At 40.8% G+C, this 11,725-nt stretch overlaps 1 protein-coding gene across 1 annotated transcript; it reads right to left on the bottom strand.

Annotated features, from left to right (window-relative positions):
- Positions 1-438: 438 nt before the first annotated feature.
- LOC138597904 (uncharacterized) lies at positions 439-2,389 on the bottom strand. Its single transcript, XM_069669461.1, has 6 exons — positions 2,347-2,389; positions 1,936-2,256; positions 1,297-1,653; positions 1,093-1,212; positions 670-737; positions 439-567 (listed from the first exon to the last, which is right to left on the bottom strand). The coding sequence occupies exons 1-6, from the start codon at positions 2,387-2,389 to the stop codon at positions 439-441; spliced, it is 1,038 nt and encodes a 345-aa protein (XP_069525562.1).
- Positions 2,390-11,725: the final 9,336 nt, after the last annotated feature.

The raw sequence follows: 11,725 nt of genomic DNA, 5'->3' as shown, positions 1-11,725 counted from the left end.
TTCTTGTGTTTAACAAAGACAACAAATATTTAAAACTTATATAATGAAAAAGTGCATTTTTTTCCTTTTTCTTACTATGTGTTCTGTTGTCTGTTTAACCTCTTTGTTTAATTGTGTCTTAAATGCTGTAAGTAAATGCACCTAATATCTCTGAGGAAAAGCAGAGACGCACGTGTAAGAAAGACAAAAAGATATTTATGCTTTAATAAGACATGACAAGGTTTTACTAAAGATTTCAGATTATTTAAAAAGACATTAAAACACAACAACAGGATGTGAAACATAAAAAGATGGAAGGATCAACTCACAGCAACATAAAGGGTCATTTTATGCATTCAGAAGTAGATGCAGAAACAGTAGTGTCTGCTTCCTCTCAACAATCATGTTAGACACTTTAAGGTCAGTCGTATAAAACCCCCCACATGTTTTCATAGACATTTACATCGAGCATTTCACTTGAGAATAGACACCGTCTTCAGTCTTTAACTCTTTTGTCTTCCTCCCTCTTGTAGATTTCCCGCCGTGAAAATGCAACGCAGCATAGTTCAGATCATGTCCACCTTCAGTCTGTGCAGCAAATAAAGTTCTCATTACATGATGGTGTTCGTATACAGCAAGTTAGGAGTTATGTTAAAGTTATACAGTATGCAACTTTCTTTGATCACTTACAATATCATCTATTCTTGGGTTGGAGTTGTCATGTCTTGCTGGCAAAGAGGCGCTTTCTATTCCTTGAACTGAGTGAAGACAGAAACATTATGTACTTTTCTCACTTTTAAATCCAGATCCTCAGCTGTGTCAGCACATTTTAGTTTAAAATATAACATTAAAAACATCATTTTTGGACAGTGTCCTTAATAACTTGTGCATCCTGTTCAGGTTTATTGAGGCACACGTGGAATAAACAGCAATGTGGAGGCTCAAAATAGTGCGAAATATCAGTGACGTGCTGATATGGATATCTTCTATTTCATTTAAGAATAGGAGGTGAAGGTTTGTCCTCTCCTGTTTGATGTTACACTTCCTGTAGTCAATAAATGGTTCACGTGAAACTACCAAATCTTTGAATCAGTAAACAACTCTTACCTTTACATTGTCCACATGCTGCTCTCGGAGATCGGTGACAGATGAAAACAATATTTCCAATCACAGAAATGACCAGGCAGACTATCGCTATCACCAGAGCAACAAATTCAGAGCTTGTTGTTTGCTCTAGAGAACAAAGAAGAAAGTTTCATTCATGATGTCAATAAAATATTATGAAGATCACCTCCAGTGCTGAACTTATAATCATACCAAGCTCTAGTTTTGTTCCGTCTCCAAACAGTATCTCTCCACATGTGGCCACAGCACAGTAGTAAGTCCCAGCATTAGAGGAGCTGACGTTCTTAGAGAAGCGATAAACACAGCTTCTCTGAGTGTCAGATCTCTCGTCACATCCATCACGTCTGTTTCCATCAGTGTAGATGATGTCTGGATGAGATTTATCTGATCCGGCTCTGAACCAGTACACACTGTGACCTCCTGGACACGTTTGACTCTCAGAGTCAGAGAGGACTGAACACTGCAGAGTCATCAAGTCTCCTGGACGGACTGGATCAGAAACTGTCGGCCGCTGAACAACAGTGTAGTTTGATGTCCTCTGAGTGTTTCCTGTGTATTTGAAGATGTTCAATAGTAAAATAAACACAATATAAAATGCTTTGACATGATGAAATGTAGCAGTAAGAGCCTATTGTTCAGATGATTAAATCATGGGTCAAATCTCCACTTTGCCAACATGGAGTAATATTTCTAATTTAAAATGTTAGAATATAATGTATATGAATTGGAAATCCTTTCAACAACTGCTACATGAAGCATTTTTTTCATAACATTGTTTAGTCATTAAAACAGTGTAGCTGATTCTTAGACATTGAAAAAACACATAATTACCTATTATTGACAAATATGTCGTACACAAAGTTATCTGATACCACTCCAAGACTACACAGTGATACATTCCCTCGTCTTCTTGAAGTGTCCTCAAAATGGTCAGATGGCTCATTTTCTCATTAACTTTTAAATCAAATCTAGAATCTGAAAACTCTGCTCCAAACACTTTGTTTATATTTTTCCATCGTCTCACAATTAATTTCAGAGCATCACCAGCACTCTGCTTGAACCAGAAGGCTTCATTGTTTAAAATATCAGGCGAGCCACATGTGATGGTTGCAGGTTCACCAAGTTGAACTTGGGTCACTGGAGCCAGCGTATCTAGATACAAGTATAAAGGAAGAATAAATTAAACATTAAATAATCATTCAGCCAGACATCTGGACACAGTCATTATTGCGTATCACTTACAGGCCTGATGAAGGAGAAGCAGTGTGAGCCATAACGTGATCATCTTGACACTGTCTCTTGTTAGGAGACCTCTTAGTTACTTTATAAGTAAAGATGGTGACGTGGTCATCAAAGCCACACCTTCAGATCTGATTGGATATCTAAATATACATCTAAGTTCACTTCCTGCCACAGTGGTTTTGTCCGTGTGATGTGAAGCATCTCACGTTTCTCACAAGTGTGAGGATCACTTGAACATTTAGTCTCAACATGGACAGGTTCTGTTTGTAAAGCTTATTAAAAGTTTCATCAGCATTTAACTCTGAAGGGCTCATTTCTTTTTCTGGGTCTAGTGTTTAAATGTGGTATTCTTCATGTGGCTCTCACTTACTACACAAACATGGTGGCTATTGCAAGTTCATTTTAATCATCACATCCTTTATCTCCAAACCCTTCCGTAAGTATGATCCAGGGATGCCCCGATCAGGATTTTACTCGATACCGATTACTGATTTTTTTTAATAGTGAGATCTGCCGACCATCGATCTGATCACCGATTTAAATGCATTTTTTTATTTAATACATTATGAGTTGTTAAGGTTGTGTGAGAGGAGATGGAGAGGACCCCGACCCTTAGAGTTTGGCGACCTTTTATTAGATTGCTGTCTGAAGTGTCGAGAAGGAGCTCCTAATCTATGGTAAAGGTAAGCGTGTTTCTGTCATGTCGGTCACAGTTTATGTGAAGGCAGAGTCAAAGGGGTAAGGAATGAATAAGGTGTGCTTAAACACAAACATGGCTGAAATGGGATGTGTTTGAGGTGTGGTCTTTGTTCCTGGACCTAGTTTAGAACTACACCTATGAGGTCACAACCTCTTTTCATTAAATGTTAGGAATGGAAAGCAGTCTCTCACATCACAACTTGAACAAACAAGCACATGTTGTTGAAAGTGATGGTGCCAAGTATCAAGTGGCTACTGCTTGAGTTCTTTCCCAAGCAGATGATGGAGGCTGTTGACTAAGCTCTGGCTTGGCGTGGGGTTTTGGGGGATGGTGGAGATTGCAGATAGGCTGCGAATTGGGATCCAGTAACAGGTGTCAGACATTGTGCCAGTGCAACAACAAGCCAAAGCAGTACTTGATAGTTTGGAATGTCCCTGACCTTGAAACTCCCTTAGTCTGGCTGAAAAGTGTTTTGATGTCCAGTGCAGATGTTACAACCCAGTTTCTGATTGTTGCACTGTCTGGGCCTGGCACCAATCAGGCTTCTCAGGCCGGCAGCACAGGTTGGCAGGAATATTCAGGAAAAAATACACACTCAGCCGTACTCTTATACTTGCATATACACCATAGCATAACATTATACAGCCATAACATTATGACCACCTGCCGTATATTGTGTAGGATCCCCTGCCACCAAAACAGCACTGACCATCGAAGCATGGACTCCACTAGATCTCTGAAGGTGTGCTGAGGTATGTGGTACCAAGATGTTAGCAGCAGATCCTTTAAGTCCTGTAAGTCGCGAGGTGGGGCCTCCATGCATTGGACTTGTTTGCCAGCACATCCCACAGATGCTTGACTGGATTGAGGTCTGGGGAATTTGGAGGCCAAGTCAACACCTTGAACTTGTTGTGTTCAAACCTCAAACCATTTCTTAAGGATTTTTGCAGTCTGCTGAAAGAGGCCACACCATTAGGAGATACTGCTTCTATGAAGGGGTGTACTTGGTCTGCAACAATATTTAGTTAGTTGGTACATGTCAAACTAACATCCACATGAATGGCAGGACCCAAGGTTTCCCAGCAGAACATTGCCCAAAGCATCACACTCCCTCCGCCGGCTTGCCTTCTTCCCATAATGCATCCTGGTGCCATGTCTTCCCCAGGTAAATGACACACATGGACCCAGCCATCCACATGATGAAAATGAAAAACATGATTCCTGAGACCAGGCCATCTTCTTCCATTGCTCTGTGGTCCAGTTCTGATGCTCATGCGCCCATTGTTGGAACTTTTAGTGGTGGATGAGGATCAGGATGGGCACCCTGACTGGTCTGCAGCAAGGCAGGCCCATACGCATCAAACTATGACGCACTGTGTGTTCTGACACCTTTCTATCAGAACCAGCATTAACCTTTTCAGCAATTTGAGCTTCAGTAGCTCTTCTGTTGGATTGGACCACACAGGCCAGCCTTCGCTCCAAATAATCCGCATCAATAATCCTTGGCCCTGTCGTTGGTTTTCCTTCCTATGACTGCTTTTGGTAGATACTGACCATTGCAGACCAGGAACACCCCACAAGAGCTGCAGTTTTGGAGATGCTCTGACCCAGTTCTTTAGTTGGCAAAGTCACAAACATCCTGACACTTACCCATTTTTCCTGCTTCCAACACATCAACTTCAAGGACAAAATGTTCACTTGCTGCCGAACGTATCCCACCCACTGAATGAGGCCATTGTAACGAGATAATCAATGTTATTCACTCGACTTGTCAGTGGTCATGATGTTATGGCTGATGGGTGCACAAGGAGGTGTAGGCGGTGGCCGTAACAGCAGAGTACATTGCAAACAAACAGGTGGGAGGCGTCTCAGACATTGTGGTGAGATCAGACGTCTCAGAACCACATCTGTTTTTTTCTTTAGAGGTTGTATGTTTCACATAAACCAGGACAAGACCCGTGTAGCAGGAAATGCTCTTTCATTGTATATTGTGTGATAACCAATGAGATGCAACTGAAGGTTTGACCTATCATGACCATGTCACCATGTTCAGTCACATCATAACTAAGAGTTGTCCTAACAAGAGACAGTGTCAAGATGATCGTGTTAGGAGTCACACTGCTTCTACTTCATTCAGCATGTAGGGGATGATGTTGAATAAATACTTTCTCATTTATCCTCAGTTGACATGACCTCTGGGCCTGCAGGATCACCATCACCCCCGAGGAGTTTATAGCAGGAGGAAGTCTCCACTAACCGGCCTCGTCCCTAAATCTCATACCAGGTGAGGAAGACCTGCAGAGACCACACAGACCTTTGGGCAGACACAGTTATACTGAATACAGAGAACGTCAAGCACTTTAAACATGGGAGCAGTGAACAAGTAAGGGCCTCTTTCAAATCCTTAGAAAGGACAATAAGTATATCTTAGATAAAAGAAGTGAAGATCACACCCAACATGCCCCCATGACCCCTGTTTCCTTCAGACAATACAGAAACAAATCAAAAAAAGTAGTCTCTTTTATTCTCATATGCCTTGGACTTTCTAACTGGAGATGCTCTGCACCCATAAAGTGAGCTGAAACTCAAGCAGCACCAGTTGTCCTGAAAGGTTGGCACTGTTTACAAGAAAAAACATCCGAGAGAAGCCTGCAACAGTTTGACTGCCAAAGATGAGACTTCAACCTGCGCATGGGATCGTGTGACAAGGTTTGTGCTGCACCAACAAATGCAGGATATAGGCAAGAGGCCTCAAAAGAATCTTTAAAAAAAGTATTTGCTGAAAGCCAAAACCTGTGGCTTTACTCACCCTAGAGAACTAACGTGCATTAAGCTGCTTCCTGGTGGTCCCTCGTGTTTCAAGCACCGTCAAATGTGACATTTATCAGTCACTAAAATTTGAGCTGTTTCAGTTTCTTTACAGTCCAAATCTTTAAATAATCTTTAACAAAAACAACAAATATTTAAAACTTATATAATGAAAAAGTGCATTTCTTTCCTTTTCCTTACTATGTGTTCTGTTGTCTGTTTAACCTCTTTGTTTAATTGTGTCTTAAATGCTGTAAGTAAATGCACCTAATATCACTGAGGAAAAGCAGAGACGCACGTGTAAGAAAGACAAAAAGATATTTATGCTTTAATAAGACATGACAAGGTTTTACTAAAGATTTCAGATTATTTAAAAAGACATTAAAACACAACAACAGGATGTAAAACATAAAAAGATGGAAGGATCAACTCACAGTAACATAAAGGGTCATTTTATGCATTCAGAAGTAGATGCAGAAACAGTAGTGTCTGCTTCCTCTCAACAATCATGTTAGACACTTTAAGGTCAGTCGTATAAAACCCCCCACATGTTTTCATAGACATTTACATCGAGCGTTTCACTTGAGAATAGACACCGTCTTCAGTCTGTAACTCTTTAGTCTTCCTCCCTCTTGTAGATTTCCCGCCGTGAAAATGCAACGCAGCATAGTTCAGATCATGTCCACCTTCAGTCTGTGCAGCAAATACAGTTCTCATTACATGATGGTGTTCGTATACAGCAAGTTAGGAGTTATGTTAAAGTTATACAGTATGCAACTTTCTTTGATCACTCACAATATCTTCTATTCTTGGGTTGGAGTTGTCATGTCTTGCTGGCAAAGAGGCGCTTTCTATTCCTTGAATTGAGTGAAGACAGAAACATTATGTACTTTTCTCACTTTTAAATCCAGATCCTCAGCTGTTTCAGCACATTTTAGTTTAAAATATAACATTAAAAACATCATTTTTGGACAGTGTCCTTAATAACTTGTGCATCCTGTTCAGGTTTATTGAGGCACACATGGAATAAACAGCAATGTGGAGGCTCAAAATAGTGCAAAATATCAGTGACGTGCTGATATGGATATCGTCTATTTCATTTAAGAACAGGAGGTGAAGTTTTGTCCTCTCCTGTTTGATGTTACACTTCCTGTAGTCAATAAATGTTTCAAGTAAAACTAGCAAATGTTTGAATCAGTAAACAACTCTTACCTTTACATTGTCCACATGCTGCTCTCGGAGATCGGTGACAGATGAAAACAATATTTCCAATCACAGAAATGAGCAGGCAGACTATCGCTATCACCAGAGCAACAAATTCAGAGCTTGTTGTTTGCTCTAGAGAACAAAGAAGAAAGTTTCATTCATGATGTTAATAAAATATTATGAAGATCACCTCCAGTGCTGAACTTATAATCATACCAAGCTCTAGGTTTGTTCCGTTTCCAAACAGTATCTCTCCACATGTGGCCACAGCACAGTAGTAAGTCCCAGCATCAGAGGAGCTGACGTTCTTAGAGAAGCGATAAACACAGCTTCTCTGAGTGTCAGATCTCTCGTCACATCCACCACGTCTGTTTCCATCAATGTAGATGATGTCTGGATGAGATTTATCTGATCCGGCTCTGAACCAGTACACACTGTGACCTCCTGGACACGTTTGACTCTCAGAGTCAGAGAGGACTGAACACTGCAGAGTCATCAAGTCTCCTGGACGGACTGGATCAGAAACTGTCGGCCGCTGAACAACAGTGTAGTTTGATGTCCTCTGAGTGTTTCCTGTGTATTTGAAGATGTTCAATAGTAAAATAAACACAATATAAAATGCTTTGACATGATGAAATGTAGCAGTAAGAACCTATTGTTCAGATGATTAAATCATGGGTCAAATCTCCACATTGCCAACATGGAGTAATATTTCTAATTTAAAATGTTAGAATATAATGTATATGAATTGGAAATCCTTTCAACAACTGCTACATGAAGCATTTTTTTCATAACATTGTTTAGTCATTAAAACAGTGTAGCTGATTCTAAGACATTGAAAAAACACATAATTACCTTTTATTGACAAATATGTCGTACTCAAAGTTATCTCATCCCACTCAAGGACCCCACAGTGATACATTCCCTCGTCTTCTTGAATTGTCCTCAAAATGGTCAGATTGCTCATTTTCTCATTAACTTTTACATCAAATCTAGAAGCTGAAAACTCTGCGTCAAACACAGGCTTTGTATTTTTCTGCAGTATCACAATTAATTTCAAAGCATTGAAAGCACTCTGCTTGAACCAATTGACTCTTTTGTTTAAAATATCAGGCGAGCCACATGTGAAGGTTGCAGGTTCACCAAGTTGAACTTGGGTCACTGGAGCCAGCGCATCTAGATACAAGTATAAAGGAAGAATAAATTAAACAGTAAATAATCATTCAGCCAGACATCTGGACACAGTCATTATTGCGTATCACTTACAGGCCTGATGAAGGAGAAGTAGTGTGAGCCATAACGCGATCATCTTGACACTGTCTCTTGTTCGGAGACCTCTTAGTTACTTTGAGTAGACAATGACGTGGTCATCAAAGCAACACCTTCAAATGTGATTGGTTGTCTAAATATAAAACAAGATCATTTCCTGCCACAGTGGTTTTGTCTGTGTGATGTGAGGCATCTCAGTTTTTTCACTCTAATTTTTAATTCAGAAAAGATTCATGGTTCTCAGTGATTGAGGAACTCTGAAACATTTACTGTAAACATGGACAGGTTCTCTTTCTTGTCAGGCTTATTCAACGTTCCCACAACATTTGGGGAATTATGAGACGTGTTCATTGACCGGTATCATGTTGACCTGCATCATATTGTCCAAAATCAACACAGTTTGTCATAACACCTCAGTTAATATCATGTCAGGTAGCAAAGTTATTTGTCATGCTAGACTGACAACACCGACATTCACACTCGCAGGGCTGCCAAGTTTCAGAAAATCACAAGAGTGAGACTTTAGTGTTATGATGTGTTTGGCCGTCGAAAAAATTTTGGCCTGTTTTAACGTCGATTTGGCCTGTTTTAACGTCGATTTATACCTTAAGACTGATGTCCTCACCTCCATGCCAGCTGCTCTCCCTGCACTGTGGCCTCCTAATGCTAGTCTTAATTAACCAGAAATTAGAAATGAAAATTGTAACAAGAATTTTGACAAAATACATTTATTTGCAATATTTCATTTCAACCAACTGTCCATCATTTAGCTGGGGACATGTCTCATGTTGTAGGCGTTTGTGGCAGATTTTGATGCCTTGATGACAGAGGCAGGGGGCTCCCACTTGAAACACTGTGGCTCAAGGCTCGCCATCTTCACAGTCATGATGGACGATAGAGTTCCCTCAAGAGCCAAACTGTTTCGGGTTTTGGTTTTGTTTGAGTAGGGGGTGATTTTGGACACAGCCAAAGTGGATTCCAGGGACTCTGTGGGTTCCTTTAGGGGGGTCTAATAATAATACAGATAAAAACTACGAGCAACATTTGTCCTACGTCGACATCAAACTAGTAAAAATATTTAAAAAGTGAACCCATTTTCAATAATTTTGTGTGATCAAAATTGGGTAGTTACCTACCGTCCGTCTTCTAGCAAGCAGGAGAACGTCGAGTGGGTTTTAAATGTCGGCGCTGTTGTGTGTGAAAGATCGTTAGAGACGCCAAGACCCGCCTTACGTTGCTTCTGATTGGTTTATATTGCGTGGTGCCTTCCGTGGTTGGTTAGATTTAGGCACAAAGGACTGGTGGATTGGTCTGGGATTGGTTATCTCGGTCAGTCAATCAGAGTTACTCGAACTACGGCATGCCGCGAGGACCAAAGTCTATTATCATGAAAAAAATAAATATAGTATTGAAGTGAGTAAGAGTATTGAATGGGGAAATATAAGCGTGAGAAATGTCAAGTGTGGCGTGTGGTGTGAGAATGGGTCAAATTGCGTGACTGTCACACTCAAAGCATGACGCTTGGCAGCTCTGACACTCGGATAGTATTTTAGTTGTCATAACGTTAGCGAGCATGCTAAGGTTAGCCAACTAGCTCCAACATAATTACACTGAGTAATTTGCCATTTGGTTACAAAGCACAATGCCAGATCCATGCAATTACCAGCCAGATCAGCCCAGAGAGTCTGTGCGAGTTGGCTGTTGTTATCTACTCAACGGTGTTTTGCTACATTGCCGAACTGGAAAATCGTCTGCGATAGCAGACAAGCTAACGGTAGCTTGTTGCCAGCTTACAGCTGGCTGGCTAACCTTAGCCTAGGCAGGTAATGCAATGATATTGGCTAATAGAAAACAATCGGTAGTTATGCACATTTGCTTTGTTCCGCTACATAATTTACAAAATCAACGCTGTTTGTCATGTTAGCTGGCGAAGTCATTTGTCAAGCTAGATAACTGACACACACACTCGGATAGTATTTTGTTAGTTATAACTTTAGCGAGCATGCTAAGGTTAGCCAACTAGCTCTAACATAAATACACTGCATGACTCTGGCATTGTGCTTCGTGACCAAACGGCAAATTACACCGGCGAACCAGCAAATCATCACAAGCATTAGCTCACATTAGTCATGCAGGGCGGCTGGAGAGAGCTGGGATGAAGCACTTCTGCTGTGAGAGAAAAAACACTGCACCCAGTGAGAGAACGCTGCACGTGGGGTTTGTTTCTATGACAACAATAAGTTGTGGGTCTGTTTTGATCCCCAAAAGCAATCGAAGGTCTCCATGATTCGCATGCCCTGCCGATGTTGACTCAAGTTTTCCCCCTGATGTCGATCACATTCCTGTTTGGCCATAGGGTTGCCACCTTCCATGCAGAAAAATAAAGGATGCCATCCACAGCGGGGGCCTGTTCCTCGGGGCCACGGCCACCACAGGTCCGGTGATGCGCCAGTGGTGTTAAATCATAACTTAAAACATGGTTTGAAGAAAGTATTAAGATTCATACTTCAAGTTTGATGTGCTTTATTACCAGTGGACATTAGAAATAAGCTGAACAGATAGGGGAGGAGTAGGATAAGAAATTGTTAATGAAATTGAGTCATTGTATAGGGTGGTGTGAACACGGGTTTTGGCTCAAATATTTCATCGTTTGCAGTCACGCCACCCAAACAGTGAAACCACAAAGAAATATCTAGAAACATTTTTAAATCTGAGAAAACTATTTAAGTAAAACACAGTTTTCATTATTGGTAAGTGAATCTATTTATTTATTCATTAAGTTTTTTTAATATAGCCTACTGTTAATCCATTAGCATTTAAGGATGCAATTTTCCAGATTGGGTAATCATAACATATCATAGTTGTTTCTTTTCCACACATGGGCACTATATTTTGATTCATGTATTAAATAAATGCTTACGTATCCGACTGTAAACCTCAACCTTAAAGGACAAATTCACCCCTGGAAAAAGCCACTGTCAGTCAAAGCTGGTGTTCTCTGCAATCAATAGAAGCAATAATATTTTAAATTGGCCTTAGCTGTGGAGAAAGTTGTACAAACAGCTTGTGGTTTAAACCCATTCTACATTCCTACAACACCCATCATGCATTGCGCCTCTCTCTCTGAAAGGAATGGCTCCTCGAGGGCCTGGTTATATAGAGAGGTTACAGGTCTGCGTGAGAAGTCTGCCTGTTTGTTATGTTCGTTCTTTCGACCAGAACTGCTGGTAAACATAGGGGGTAATTAACTCCACTCTCTGCTGCGCGCACACTGACAGACCTCAACTGCATGCACAGATCGATGAGGAGACGGGAGAGGAGGGGGCAGATCTTTGAACAGCTTCCTGTTTAGTCCAGACTCGACAGGTGTTTAATAGTATTACTCTCTTTAACCTT

This window comes from Semicossyphus pulcher, unplaced genomic scaffold (assembly GCF_022749685.1).
Source record: "Semicossyphus pulcher isolate SPU_LCO1_2020_fin unplaced genomic scaffold, fSemPul1.0.p SCAF_2, whole genome shotgun sequence".
Lineage (NCBI taxonomy): Eukaryota > Metazoa > Chordata > Actinopteri > Labriformes > Labridae > Semicossyphus > Semicossyphus pulcher.
The sequence above is the reverse complement of the archived record's forward strand: the minus strand, read 5'-3'. Positions and strand labels throughout refer to the sequence as shown.

Bases quoted from the DNA above. Each gene is read 5' to 3' on its own strand.
- LOC138597904 (XM_069669461.1), bottom strand. From the start codon at position 2,389: ATGATCACGTTATGGCTCACACTGCTTCTCCTTCATCAGGCCT. The intron at 2,257-2,346 runs GTAAGTGATACG...ACTTGTATCTAG, and splicing joins GCTTCTCCTTCATCAGGCCT to ATACGCTGGCTCCAGTGACC. The intron at 1,213-1,296 runs GTATGATTATAA...TTTGTTCTCTAG, and splicing joins CGGAACAAAACTAGAGCTTG to AGCAAACAACAAGCTCTGAA.